At 47.7% G+C, this 14,664-nt stretch overlaps 1 protein-coding gene across 1 annotated transcript in view; it reads right to left on the reverse strand.

Annotated features, from left to right (window-relative positions):
- The window catches only part of cplane1 (ciliogenesis and planar polarity effector 1), a 29,595-nt gene extending 15,049 nt beyond the window's left edge, over nucleotides 1-14,546 (reverse strand). Inside the window, exons 1-24 of the mRNA XM_038970127.1 lie at nucleotides 14,477-14,546; nucleotides 13,986-14,159; nucleotides 13,688-13,823; nucleotides 13,274-13,393; nucleotides 12,945-13,177; nucleotides 12,724-12,824; nucleotides 12,298-12,558; nucleotides 12,029-12,211; nucleotides 9,729-9,981; nucleotides 9,363-9,545; nucleotides 8,508-9,259; nucleotides 8,188-8,378; nucleotides 7,985-8,065; nucleotides 7,742-7,906; nucleotides 7,401-7,568; nucleotides 7,065-7,296; nucleotides 6,793-6,932; nucleotides 6,435-6,652; nucleotides 2,315-2,479; nucleotides 1,370-1,511; nucleotides 1,174-1,283; nucleotides 836-988; nucleotides 589-700; nucleotides 15-351 (exon numbers count right to left, since the gene is read on the reverse strand). Coding sequence (XP_038826055.1) covers nucleotides 15-351; nucleotides 589-700; nucleotides 836-988; nucleotides 1,174-1,283; nucleotides 1,370-1,511; nucleotides 2,315-2,479; nucleotides 6,435-6,652; nucleotides 6,793-6,932; nucleotides 7,065-7,296; nucleotides 7,401-7,568; nucleotides 7,742-7,906; nucleotides 7,985-8,065; nucleotides 8,188-8,378; nucleotides 8,508-9,259; nucleotides 9,363-9,545; nucleotides 9,729-9,981; nucleotides 12,029-12,211; nucleotides 12,298-12,558; nucleotides 12,724-12,824; nucleotides 12,945-13,177; nucleotides 13,274-13,393; nucleotides 13,688-13,823; nucleotides 13,986-14,066 — 4,517 coding nt within the window. The 5' untranslated portion in view covers nucleotides 14,067-14,159; nucleotides 14,477-14,546. The remainder of the gene's footprint in view (nucleotides 1-14; nucleotides 352-588; nucleotides 701-835; nucleotides 989-1,173; nucleotides 1,284-1,369; nucleotides 1,512-2,314; nucleotides 2,480-6,434; nucleotides 6,653-6,792; nucleotides 6,933-7,064; nucleotides 7,297-7,400; nucleotides 7,569-7,741; nucleotides 7,907-7,984; nucleotides 8,066-8,187; nucleotides 8,379-8,507; nucleotides 9,260-9,362; nucleotides 9,546-9,728; nucleotides 9,982-12,028; nucleotides 12,212-12,297; nucleotides 12,559-12,723; nucleotides 12,825-12,944; nucleotides 13,178-13,273; nucleotides 13,394-13,687; nucleotides 13,824-13,985; nucleotides 14,160-14,476) is intronic.
- Nucleotides 14,547-14,664: the final 118 nt, after the last annotated feature.

Below are 14,664 nucleotides of genomic sequence, written 5' to 3' on the forward strand. Positions count from 1 at the left end.
AAGCCTGAGTCTACCTGTGAGGAGGCCTGCTGTGCAGGTCAGGAGAGAGAGCCATGGAGTTCTCGGCCGTGTCTCCATCGCTGTACACCAGGGGGCGCCCACAGTCCGTCAGGGTGCTGTTACTCAGACTGGCCCCCAGGGAGAATCTCTCTAGCAGGGCTACAGCCCCCTGCCCTCCTCCCCCCCTGTCCTGCTCCTCCTCCCTCTCCCATAGGTAGAGCTCCAGGGGAGCCAGGTGCCTGGCCAGACGCTTCAGGTCCTTCCTCCTCTGTCTGAGCCGCTCCTGCACCAGAATCATCATCACCTCCTCTCCCTCCTCCTCATCCCTCTTCTTACCGTTCTGTACTGAGGCTAGAAGAGAGGAAGAGAAGATCAAGGAGCGAATGAAGATTAGTAAGAAACATTAGCATTACCTTACGCCAAGATAGTGGGTTTGATTCCCGGGACCATCCGGACGTAAAATTTATGAACGCATGACTAAATCAGATTTGATAAGTGTCTGCTAAATGACATAGATTATTTTTTACTCTCTTTACGTTCTGCTGGGCAGAAAGGTGAAGAGCAGTGACATTAGTAGATAGTAGTGACCTGGGACAGTGCAGTGCCTCAGTCTCCGCAGGAGTGAGTTGTACTTCTCTCTCAGAGGGACCCTGACTGACTCCTCCTCCTCAGGGAAGGCCTGCACCAGAGTCTCTGCCACCTGGAGGAAGACACCAGCCTGGGGTAAGAGACGTGATTCCACTCTACTTTATACCTGTCCTGTGTGGGACGCGGAAAAACACAATGAACCGAATAGGAATGCCTGTGAATGAGGTGACGGCCGGCTCAGGTTTACCAGGGTTACAGGGGGTAGTTCAGAGACCAAGCTGAGGAGGGTGTCCTGGATGATCTCCTCAGCATTGAGGAATCGGGAGAAGGGAAGGAAACGACAGGCCCAGTGGAGAGCCTCCTCGCAGGCTGCGGTCACCTCGCTGTCATCTGCTGGGACCTACAGGATGAAATACATACAAAAACAGGTTGTTAACAGATCATTGATTATAGAGGATCACACACACACACACACACACACACACACACACACACACACACACACACACACACACACACACACACACACACACACACTGAATAAGATACACCAAGCAACACAGGAAAAAGGCCTTTGTGTGGTACCTGGGGATCTCTCCCATGGTTCCTTGCAGCCTGATACTTCCTGCAAGACATTGAGAGCTGGTCTCTGACATTCAGCATCCAACACAGGCCACACAGCTCCCTGAAGCAGACTGGAGGAAAAAGGCTCTGAATTAGGCCATGCTTCAATGGATGAATGTAGTTCAATGGTGTGACAAACAGTAAAAAAGTATCTTACTGATAGTTTGTATAGTGACAGAGTCCATGGTTCCGTCCCCACTGGGTCCCAGTCTGAAGAATCCACTGCGGGTCACAAACTTCATCAGAGCCTCTGGGAAGGCCTTGGTCACACACTGCTGCTGGGAGTACTTCTGACGGATCTAACGACCGACCACCAAGTTAGTCCCCACGAGACTCAGCGTAACACTCCAAATCATCTCATTTCACTCAAAAAGATTGTGTGAAGGTGACTATCTATTCTATAAAACAGATAGCAGGGGGTTTAGAGGGTGTGGGGGCAGAGGGCTGGAGACAGGGGTAAGAACAGGATAGCAGGGGGGAAGAGGGCTGGAGACAGGGGTAAGAACAGGATAGCAGGGGGGAAGAGGGCTGGAGACAGGGGTAAGAACAGGATAGCAGGGGGGAAGAGGGCTGGAGACAGGGGTAAGAACAGGATAGCAGGGGGGGGAAGAGGGCTGGAGACAGGGGTAAGAACAGGATAGCAGGGGGGAAGAGGGCTGGAGACAGGGGTAAGAACAGGATAGCAGGGGGGAAGAGGGCTGGAGACTGTGGTAAGAACAGGATAGCAGGGGTGAAGAGTGCTGGAGACAGGGGTAAGAACAGGATAGCAGGGGGGGAAGAGGGCTGGAGACAGGGGTAAGAACAGGATAGCAGGGGTGAAGAGGGCTGGAGACAGGGGTAATAACAGGATAGCAGGGGGGAAGAGGGCTGGAGACAGGGGTAAGAACAGGATAGCAGGGGTGAAGAGGGCTGGAGACAGGGGTAAGAACAGGATAGCAGGGGGGAAGAGGGCTGGAGACAGGGGTAAGAACAGGATAGCAGGGGGGAAGAGGGCTGGAGACAGGGGTAAGAACAGGATAGCAGGGGGGAAGAGGGCTGGAGACAGGGGTAAGAACAGGATAGGAGGGTTCAGTTCCTTGTGTAGGAGAAATGGAGGAAATACCTTGTCTAGGCGATGTCGGGAGCGTCGCAGGTGGCTGATGTACCACTGGGCAGCTGGACGGGAGCAGCGGGCAGACCTCAGGAGCAGCAGCACCCTCTGGAGGACCCCTGACACCCTGTGACGGGACGCCCCCTCCAACAGCTGCCCAAACCCCCCTGACGGGTCCTAAGTGACAATGACAGATAAATCAGACTCTCTCGAGGGACAATCAAGGCGGAACAACATGGTTGTGGAACGGAATTGCAGAATCTGAGGACAAAGTGAGGGAAATGATCTCTGAGTAATTGAAGATGGACCACAGGAAGATTGAGGTGGAGCGCGCCCACAGGACTGGAAAACCCACCACCGGCCCAGGTGACAGGCCCAGGCCGATATTGATCAAGTTCCCGAGGTTCAAGGACAAGGTAGCTGTTCTGGAAAGAGCCAAGAACTTGAGAGGAATGTATATCTTCCTCAACGAGAACTATCCTGAAGCTGTGCGCCAGAAGAGGAAAGAACTGATCCCAGCCATGAAAGCTGCCAGAGCGTGTGGGGACATTGCTTACATCCGCTATGACAGGCTCATTGTCCACCCTCCCTCCCAGAAGCCTGGAGGGGATGAGAGAGCCAAGCCTATGGGTTCGTAGCTTCAACCACTCAGCACAGACACGCACGCACACAAATTGATTAATGGACTGCTGAATGTATAGATTGTTTTATCTTGCTTTGTTTGCTCTTTTCAGTATTATGTCTCTCTCTGATAAGCTACCCAGGAAAGGGCTGAAAATAGCCCATATTAATATATGTGGCCTTAGAAAGGTCATGAAATCAATAACTTGCGAACATCAGATAACATTCATATATTAGCCATTTCTGAGACTCACTTAGATAATTCCTTTGATGATACAGCAGTAGCAATACAACGATATAACATCTATAGAAGAGACAAATGCTTATGGGGGAGGTGTTGCTGTATGTATGTATGTATGTATGTATGTGTATATATATATATATATATATATATATATATATATATATATATATTCAGAGCCATATCCCTGTAATGCTTAGAGAAGATCTTATGTCAAGTGTTATTGAAGTGTTGTGGTTGCAGGTTCACTTGGCACATCTAAAGCCTTTTCTTTTGGAGTGTTGCTATAGGCCACCAAGTGCTAACAGTCAGTATCTAATGTGTGAAATGCTTGATAGTGTATGTGATGTAAACAGAGAGGTCTACTTTCTTGAGGACCTGAATATTGACTGGTTTTCATCAAGCTGTCCGCTCAAGAGGAAGCTTCTTACTGTAACCAGTGCATGTAATCTGGTTCAGGTTATTAATCAACCTACCAGGGTGTTTACAAACACTACAGGAACAAGATCATCCACATGCATCTATCAAATTTTTACTAAGACTGTAGAACTTTGTTCTAAAGCTATATCCGTACCCGTTGGATGCAGTGATCACAATATAGTGGCTATATCCAGGAAAGCCAAAGTTCCAACAGCCGGGCCTAAAATAGTGTATAAGAGATCATACAAAAGATTTTGCTGTGACTCTTATGTGGATGATGTTAAACATATTTGTTGGTCTGATGTGATTAATGAGTGGCATCAAGATGCTGCAGTTGATGAATTTATAAAATTGCTTCTTCCAATTATTGATAAACATGTACCTGTTAAGAAACTGACTGTTAGAACTGTTAAGGCTCCATGGATTGATGAGGAATTGAAAAACGGTATGGTTGAAAGAGATGGGGCAAAAGGAGTGGCTAATAAGTCTGGCTACACATCTGACTGGCTTACTTACTGCAAATTGAGAAATGATGTGATTAAACTCAACAAAAAGAGGAAGGAACTGTATTATGAAGCCAAAATCAATGACAAAGAATGATGGAAAAAAAACTTTACTTCAAATGAAATTATGGGCAGAAAGACAAATTCAACTCCATCTTCATCAAATCTGATGGCTTATTCATCACAAAACCATTTGATGTTGGCAATTATTGTAATGATTATTTCATTGGCAAAGTGGGCAAACTTAGGCAGAAAATGCCAACAACGAACAGTGAGCAATTGTATTCATGCATAAAAAATATATATATTGAAAGAAAAGCATTGGAAGATTGGATTTTGTAAAGTTACAGTGGGAGAGGTGGATTTTTTGTTGTTATCGATCAATAATGACAAACCTCCTGGCATTGACAACTTAGATGGAAAGCTACTGAGGATGGTGGCTGACTCTATAGCCACTCCTATCTGTCATATTTTTAATCTGAGCCTAGAGGAAAGTCTTTGTCCTCAGGCTTGGAGGGAAGCCAAAGTAATTCCACTACCCAAGAGTGGTAAAGCGACCTTTACTGGTTCTAACAGCAGACCTATAGGCTTGCTGCCAGCTATTAGCAAACTGTTGGAAAGAATTGTGTTTGACCAAATACAATGCTACTTCTCCGTAAACAAATTAACAACAGACCTTCGGCATACTTATAGAGAAGGGCACTCAACACGTACTGCACTGACACAAATGACTGATGATTGGTTGAAAGAAATTAAGAAGAAGAAGACTGTGGGAGCTGTACTGTTAGATTTCAGTGCAGCCTTTGATATTATTGGCCATAACCTGTTTTTGAAAAAAACTTGTGTTATGACTTTTCAACCTCTGCCATATCGTGGATTCAGAGCTATCTATCTAATGGAAGTCAAAGAGTTTTATTTAAATGGAAGCTCCTCTAATGTCAAACATGTACAGTGTGGTGTACCGCAGGGCAGCTCTCTAGGCCCTCTACTATTTTCTATTTTTACCAATGACCTGCCACTTGCATTAAACAAAGCATGTGTGTCCATGTATGCTGATGATTCAACCATATACGCATCAGCAACCACAGCAAATAAAGTCACTGAAACCCTTAACAAAGAGTTGCAGTCTGTTTTGGAATGGGTGGCCAGTAATAAACTGGTCCTGAACATCTCTAACACTAAGAGCATTGTATTTGGTACAAATCATTCCTTAAGTTCTAGACCTCAGCTGAATCTGGTAATGAATGGTGTGGCTGTTGAACAAGTTGAGGAGACTAAATTACTTGGCGTTACCTTAGATTGTAAACTGTCATGGTTAAAACATATAGATTCAATGGTTGTAAAGATGGGGAGAGGTCTATCCGTAATAAAGAGATGCTCTGCTTTTTTGACACAACACTCCAAAAAGCAAGTTCTGCAGGCTCTAGTTTTGTCTAATCTTGATTATTGTCCAGTCGTATGGTCCAGTGCTGCAAGGAAAGACCTGGTTAAGCTGCAGCTGGCCCAGAACAGAGCGGCATGTTCTGCTCTTCATTGTAATCAGAGGGCTGATATAAATACTATGCATGCCAGTCTCTCTTGGCTAAGAGTTGAGGAGAGACTGATTGCATCACTTATTTTTATAAGAAACATTCATGTGTTGAATCCCAAACTGTTTGCATAGTCAACTTACACACAGCTCTGACACACAGACTTATCCCACCAGACATGCCACCAGGGGTCATTTCAGTCCCCAAATCCTGAATAAATTCAAGAAAGCGTACAGTATTATATAGAGCCCTTATTGCATGGAACTTCCTTCCATCTCCTATTGCACAAATAAACAGCAAACCTGGTTTCAAAAAACAGATAAAGCAACATCTCGCGGCACAACGCCGCTCCCCTATTTGACCTAGATAGTTTGTGTGTATGAATGTATGTATGTAGTTCTGTCCTTGAGCTGTTCTTGTCTATTGATGTTCTGTATTATGTCATTCTGTATTGTTTCATGTTTTGTGTGGACCCCAGGAAGAGTAGCTGCTGCTTTTGCAACAGCTAAATGGGGATCCTAATAAAATACCAAATATATAGATAGAATAACACCTAAAGGTTCCATTTCTAGATATTTCTATATTTTAAGTTTTGAAAAGTGGTGGAACATTGTCTCAGTCCCCCTCCCTTCAAATTGGGTGTGGTTGTACTCCAGGGTTCTCCCCAAAGAATGTAAGAGAGGCGCAGGAAATGGCAGTTACAGGTGTTCAAAAACACAAACATCTCTGAGTCCAAAGGCTCTGGGCATCCCCCCCGGCCTTACTCAGCAGCACCATCTTGTTACAACATTCTGGGGAAACGCTGTGCTCTGTAGTACCTGTGTGTTGGGTGCAGGCTGGGGGCAGTAGAGTGGCGGTGCAGGCAGGTACAGGCCCATAGGCACCAGAGCAGGAAGGCAGGAGGACAGGTCTTTGGCTGAGTCCAGTAGAGCACCCAGGGGCTGGGACAACACATCTACCCCAGCCATGACTGACGCCTTCAGGATCTCCTGCACTGAACCCTGCAACAACTCCACGTCCTCACCCTCCAGAGAGTCTGAAAGAGAGAGAGAGAGATGAGAATGATAAAGGCGATGAAAAAAGAAAAGTGCATATGAGCGATAGAGACAGAGAGATGTGGAGGCAAACTGTATTGTAGAATGGAGTAGCCGAAGTCCACCGTCAGGCACAACACACCTGTGAAGCTCTTGTAGTTCTCCTCGTCTCCTTGGGTCTCCTCTGACCTGGCCTTCCTGCCCAGAAGAGACTCCAGCTGACCTTGAAAGAGGCTCACAGGCTCAAGGCCTGCTGGGAGATGTAGTTCTCGCCACCTGAGCCTGAGGTGGCAACAGACAACCATCAGAAACTCACAAAAGCTCATTGACTTAATCATCACAATCCACATACACGTCTCAGTGGTGAATTGATGAGCTGGCAGCTCTAACACGTACAGACAAACACACACTGACCCGGTGAAGTCGCAGTGCTCTGTGGAGTAGGTGGTGTAAGCCAGGCCCAGGGAGACTGCAGTCTTCCAGTCCCCCAGACGATGAGCCAGCCAGGTGGCCTCCGGCAACAGCCCCCCTTGTAGCAGCAGGTCCAGGGCATAGCCCACCGTCCACACCTCTGACAGCTGCTGACCCCGCACCGCCCCTGCCACGCCCTCCTGGCACAGGGGCACCAGGCGCCCAACACCTGGGGCTGGAGAGAGTGGACACACAGACATAGATATAAACACACTGGCCAACACACTGGCCTGTATGGAACAATAATGTGTGTGTGTATTTTGATGGAGAAGTTTTTACCACGGGGGAGGTGTAAGGGAGGCAGTACATCCACACTGTGAGGGGGCAGGATGAGAAGGGGCTGGTTGGTGAAATATGAGGCCATGAACCTTCCCAGAGTCTGTACTACAGCACAGGCTGCCTCCCTGTGGACCTCTTCAGGCAGCCAGGAGCCAGGAAGAGCCTCCTCTACAACCAACAGATAAATAAAGTCAATGTCAACAAGCAACAATATATGACTTTCAAAACTGAAGCCAATTTTTATGAGTTTGGATTTTAGCGCTATGTAAAGCCAAAAGTATAATTTTGGGGGGGTAATCTCTTCTTCCAATGAACCTGGATTGACCAAGATCCATACACACCAGCGTTGTGGGCACTATCGTCCCCATGTGGTCCAGCCTGATGGAGTAGCAGACGGGCCATGTGGTCCCCCAGCCCCTGGGCCTCTTTCAGACGGTACTGGAACAGCAGTCCATACAGCAGGGACAGCAACAGACGTGTCTCCAAGAACGCACTCCGAGGCCCATCTGGGGAACAGGAGGTGACACCTTTAGTTTCAAACTGTCCCCCAAAACCACACATATCAACTAAACTATCCTTCTCACCTCTCTCTCTCTCTGCCCACAGCTCAGCTCTCCAAGCCTGAACACTCTCTGAGTAGGAACCAAACAGGAAGTGCTGTTCCCCTGGGGACCCAAAAGAAGGTTGCCCATTTGAGTCATCACTTATATACAGTACCACTTCAATGTACAGAAACCAGACAACCCCCCAACTTTATAGTCCTCACACAGGCTCCCGTTCATCCTACCTGTATAGCTCAGCAGAGTGGGCCCTTCCTCCAGCCTTTCTCCCATCCCCTGTAGAGCTGTCTGGATCTGGGACAGGATGACAGACACACGGCCCTGCTCCTCCTCCCAGCCCGTACCACTCCTACGGTACCTCAGCTCCTCCCAGTACTGCAGGGTGTGCCTGTATACTGCACGCCACGCTCCCCGCAACCTGCCGAGTCATAATGTCCGAGGGATATGAGAGAGATCAGACTAAAGAGCCAAAAATGACACTATGTTAAAAATCAATCACACGCCCACTCTCATGAATACACACACACGCACAAGAGATTGACTCTACCTGCTAGAGGGCCGCTGGGGGAGAGGCAGATCCTGTTGTGATGGCCCCCCTCCCTCCTCCTGCAGGAATAGCACACAGTAGACATCTGTGTGGGCACATTTCTGCTGGAGGCTGTAGGTGTGGTCCATACTGTGGGAGGTCAGCTGCAGGAGGAGCAGAGCTGTGGACAGGGTCTGGGAGGAGGGCTCAGAGCTAGCCTGGCCAGTCTGATAGAGGTCAGGGGGCGAGGTGAGGAGCAGACCCACTAGCTGTTGAGTAAGCTCCACAACCAAACCCAGGAAACTCCTCCCCCCTGTGTGAGGGGCACCCCAGGGGAGGAAAGAGAGAAGGCTTCTGAGGAGCTGGAGGAGGCGGGAGGAGAAGGGAACGGAGCTGTTCTTTCTCTTTCCCGTGTGGGAGCTGGGGATGGAAATGAGACGGAGGAGAGCAGCGAAGCGGACCGCACAGCGGACCGTGTGCTTCAGCAGACACTCTCTCTGCTCCACAACGCCACCTAATGACACACCCAGAGCCCACGCTGTCAGCAAGCTGCCCTGGACCCCCCGGAGCTCAGGAGGGAGGGTTGGGGGACTCCTCTCTGAGTCCGCAGAGCTAGCATCAGGGTCAGGGCGAGGACTGGGGTCAAGATCAGCCAGGGTGTCTGAGAGGGCATGGAGGGTGTCGAACATGGAGGCAAACTCCAGCCGTCCTCGGTCCTCCACATGTGAACCAGCGGGCGGTCCTTCAAGATCAGAGTCATCCTCAAACAAAGCCTAAGGAAACACACACACACCTTAAAATAGAATAACATTTACTATGACAAAGAGAAGAGAATATTGAGTGAGTGAGTGAGTGAAAATCAGCTGATGGACAGACCTGAACTCTCTGGATCAGCTCCCTGGTGTCCCCCAGGCCTCCCTGGTCCTGCAGGAAGAGGGGCAGGGTGGATGTAGCTGTGGCTGTTGGGGTAGGTACAGGTGTGGGCCTGGCTCTCAGCTCCTGCAGACTGCTACTAGGATTCAGACAGGATATGGACTCCAGCCACGCCCTGGCATGGGGCTGGGAAAAGAGAAGGTAGACAGCAGGAAAAAAAGAGCAAACAACAAGAGAAATATACAGGCCCGTTGATCTTAGCTATTGACCAAATTATTATTGAGCATTTCAGCAACTACACAACAGCAAAACAATGAAATGCACTGGAGCCAATTACGTTCAACTCCCTCCCCTCTCCTGACCCCTCACCTGTGTTCGCTCCAGTGCCCGGCTGGCACTCTCCAGGCCCTGGCTGGTGTCGTGCAGCAGAGCCCTGAGGAGGGTGGCGGGGGAGGGCTGCTCAGGTACCCGCAGCACTGTGGCCATGTAGCCATCAGACACAATGAGGTAGGGCAGCCGCGGGTGCCAGGTCACCGAGTAGCGCTGTCTCAGGACATCCCGTACAGACAGGCTGGAGCTGGACAGAGGGTCAACTCCAGCCCCCCCGACAGAGACTGGAGGTCTGAGGAGAGATGAGGGGTGATAGTTAGAGGAGGGTGAGAGATGATTGGGAAAGGGGAAAGTGAGGGGAGAGATTAATATAGAATGGGAAAAAGCATCCCCATTCATGTGTATATTATAGTAGTATAGTAACATGCTTTTCAAGGGGACAGGCTTGTACAGTGCATTCGGAAAGTATTCAGACCCCTTGACTTTTTCCACATTTTGTTACGTTATAGCCTTATTCTAAAATTGATTAAATCGTTTTCCCCCCTCATCCATCTACACACAATACCCCATAATGACAAAGCAAAAACGGGTTTTTATAAAAAACTGAAATATCACATTTACATAAGTATTCAGCCCTTTACTCAGTACTTTGTTGAAGCCCCTTTGGAAGCGATTATAGCCTTGAGTCGTCTTGGTTATGACGCTACAAGCATGGCACACCTGTATTTGGTGAGTTTCTCCCATTCTTCTCTGCAGATCCTCTCAAGCTCTGTCAGGTTGGATGGGGAGCGTCGCTGCACAGCTATGTTCAGGTCTCTCCAGAGATGTTTGATTTGGTTCAAGTCCAGGCTCTGACTGGGCCACTCAAGGAAATTCAGAGACCTATCCCTCAGCCACTCCTGCATTGTCTTGGTTGTGTGCTTAGGGTCGTTGTCCTGTTGGAAGGTGAACCTTCATCCCAGTCTGAGGTCCTGAGCGCTCTGGAGCAGGTTTTCATCAAGGATCTCTCTGTACTTTGCTCCGTTCATCTTTCCCTCGATCCTGACTAGTCTCACAGTCCCTGCTGCTGAAAAACATCCCCACAGCATGATGCTGCCACCAACACTTTACCGTAAAGGCCTGATGGTGGAGTGCTGCAGAGATGGTTGTTCTTCTGGAAGGTTACCCCATCTCCACAGAGGACCTCTCGAGCTTTGACAGAGTGATCACCTCCCTGACCAAGGCCCTTCTCCCCCGATTGCTCAGTTTGGCCGGGCAGCCAGCTCTAGGAAGAGTCTGGGTGGTTCCAAACTTCTTCCATTTAAGAATGATGGAGGCCACTGTGTTCTTGGGAACCTTCAATGCTGCAGACATTTTTTAGTACCCTTCCCCAGATCTGTGCCTCAACATAATCCTGTCTCAGAGCTCTACGGACAAGTCCTTTGACCCCATGTCTTGGTTTTTGCTCTGACATGCACTGTCAACTGTGGGACCTTATATAGACAGGTGTGTGCCTTTCCAAATCATGTCCAATCAATTGAATTTACCTCAGGTGGACTCCAATCAAGTTGTAGAAACATCTCAAGGATGATCAATGGAAACAGGATGCACCTAAGCTCAATTTCGAGTCTCATAGCAAAGGGTTTGAATACTTAGGTAAATAAGATATCAGTTTCTTTTATTATATATTTGCAAACATTTCTAAAAACCTGTTTTCGCTTTGTCATAATAGGGTATTGTGTGTAGATTGATGAGGAAAATGTTTTATTTAATGCATTTTAGAATAAGGCTGTAACGTAACCAAATGTGGAAATAGTCAAGGGGTCTGAATACTTTTTGAATGCACTCTACCAACTATGTAGAAATAATCATCAGAAATGTCAGTGATTTATTTTGTGTTTCAAGTGCCATCAAGCTAGTGAGAAAGTGAATTCTGTTTAGGAGATAGCGCAAGTGTGCTGTGTGGAGTATCAAGACCAACACGTGTTAACCCCTCAAATACTGACGTGAGAAAGAGGACACAATGACCATGTTGGAAGAGGAGAGCGAAGAAATAGAGAAAGACGATGACTACAGATTAGAGAGAAGAAGAAAGGAAAAGCAAGTAGAGAGACTAATGGATCAAAACAGACATAAAATAATCTAGAGTGTGTTCAAAATCAGTTTGACATTCTATGGCTATGGATGGACTGATTGATGAAGAGAGTATCACACTGATGGTATATTTCCTGTTGGAGAACTTATGGAACACTTGAACAAATCCAAATTGGTCAGGGTGGCTACAATATGTAGGATTATCAAAACTGACCCTTCCATTTCAAATGGGTTGCTTATATTAATGGAATCATTCTCATGTTTACCTGTAAGTGACTAGCGGATGCAGGGGCAGGAAGTGAGCAGGGCCAAAGTCCACATTGCACCCTGAGGTAGACAGAGAGAGCAGCCCCCCCAGACGAGCCAGCATGAGGAAGGAGCCCCTCTTCAGCACACAGGCCAGGTAGAGCCCTCCCGCAGCCCAGCTCACACTGCCCACCCAGTACGACCTGCAAGATACAAGGGTGTCATCTTTATCATCTAAAACACATACAGTGCCTACAGTACATACTCCCTGTTATAGTCGTGTACCTACCTCACATATTTAGAAGGAATGACGAGTTTCTTGCTGCCACATCCCCCCAGTCCACTGGAGACAATCATAAAGTTCTGAGTGCTGACAAAGAGAACCTGCGTAGCCCTGGGGTCTCTTTGGTTCAGGACTACAGCTAACAGCAGGCCATCAGGGGAGAAGGCTGGCACCAGTGACCCCCTGGACCTCACTGGACGACAAGGTGGTGTGAGGCAGGACATGGGGTATGTCTTAGTGACCCAGCGTACACTGTACCCCACAGGACTGAAGGAAAGACATACATCCCAATCAAAGATGTTCCAGATGAGCAACGTGAGAACAAAGATCTTTGATTGTATTATGACAATAAAAAGGTATTAAGAGGAGTGTAAAAGCTCGAGTGGCAGTATTGACCCCTTGACCCTGAGAAGTTGTTCCCAGTCCACTCACCTGCTCCTCTGACCCTCCTCCCATTGGATCTTTAAGAAAGTGACACTTAGCTCCACCTCCGAGGTGAAAACAAAAGCTGACAAGCAGATATCACCCACTGCCTGGCGGTAAAACAAGGAAAAGACAGGAAGACATGATAAGGGCATGACAAACGTTCCCTAGGGAAACTAGTTTTCCAACTGGATCATGTCTATCCCTGTGGACAGAGTAGTCCTTCTCACCTCCCCTCTGACGAAGATGCTGTGTTGAGATGCCTCCTTGTCCTTTGGGGATGGCAGAGCAGTGTTTCCAGGGTGCTGTATCTGAGCCCAGCGTCCTCTAGCAGTACCATCCCGTACCCCTGACAGGTCACGCACGTCCACACACTCCCACAGGAACACCTGCCCTGTCACAGTCAACAGCAGCACCCGCATTCCATCCCCTGAAACCACCAGAGACAGGCACACGCCAGACCCTGTGTACATACCCACACATGCGCAGTAAGTACATGGAGCTATGTTGGCAAGCTTGAACATGGCTTATTGTAACAATGGCTTGAGCACATACAGACCCTGTGCTGCAGTGACGAGCTGAGCTTCTGTCGGGACTGCTGCCACGGTCTTCAAGAAGTCTTTGTCCCTGCTCCATAGAAACATCTCTCCTGAGACCAGCAATCCGGCAAGCCACACACCTACAAACGGAATTTATTTATTTTTATTTCACCTTTATTTAACCAACAAGTTCTCATTTACAACTGCGACCTGGCCAAGATAGAGCAAAGCAGTGCGACACAAACAACACAGAGTTACACGTGGGATAAACAAATGTACAGTCAATAACAGTGTGTGCAAATGTAGTAAGATTAGGGAGGTAAGGCAATAAATAGGCCATAGTGGCGAAATAATTACAATTTAGCAATGACGATTACTGCCGTGTTTCTATGGAATCAAATGGTGTTGAAATGTAAAGGCCACTGAAAGCGTACCGTTCTGGGATGCGGCCATGGTTACCACCCTGGGGAGCAGGGGCTGCAGCTTGGGGGTCTTCTTCTTGGTGCGTCCAGACACCATGTTGATCTCACTGATCCGCTTGTCATCCAGCAGGAAAACAGACTCCTTCTCCTGGACAAATCAACCGTTTGATACAGTCACAAACTGCACAGATACTACTGTTTTCAATACTAGTCCATTTCATTGTTCAAGCTGTGCAATCAAATGATTTGCATTATCTAGTGATGGATGTCAATATCTCTGTGTGGATGATTGACAGTTCAGAGTCCTCACCAATCCGAGCCAACAGAACCGTGGCCATGGTTTCTTCCGTTTGATGCTCGATGACAACACAACCTCCAGCTTCAGCTCCATCTTTAATCGATAACGTTAGCGTACTCCCTTGCTAGGTGTTGATGGGGAAATCATCATGCATCATCTTCAATCATCTCAGGTCGAGTTGATGTTCTGTAATGGTAGGGACAAGCTAACTAAACGAAATGCCGAGAAGCTATCACAGGTCAGACATCACACAAGTCAAATGGTGATAAAGTGATTTAGCTGGTATCTAGCTAGCATGTATGCTACTTTGGCGTCCACAAACAACAAGGAAGTGTTGGCTGGCTGGCTAGCTAGCTAACGTTAGCTAGCTAATGCTAACACAGACCCAACATATTTGCACTTAATCTCAAGAGTAATCTCTAATGTCATTCAAATATTTTTCTTTTTTACAATTACTGCAATAGTTCGACCTACAAAAATAATGAAAAAATGCATTTTAATACCATCATTTCGAAGAATTTCAAATTTCCCTCCGCTTTCTGTGTAGGGAGAGACATCCCCATGATCCTGACTCCTCCTGAGTAAAGCCACGGCGTTGCCTTGGAGCTAGACAAAGCCAGATTTTTTTTTTTGTGCCAAATGAAAATAGCTAGCTATCTACTGACATCCTGTGGCAAATATGGGTACTACG

This window comes from Salvelinus namaycush, chromosome 31 (genome assembly GCF_016432855.1).
Source record: "Salvelinus namaycush isolate Seneca chromosome 31, SaNama_1.0, whole genome shotgun sequence".
NCBI classification, from domain to species: Eukaryota; Metazoa; Chordata; class Actinopteri; order Salmoniformes; family Salmonidae; genus Salvelinus; species Salvelinus namaycush.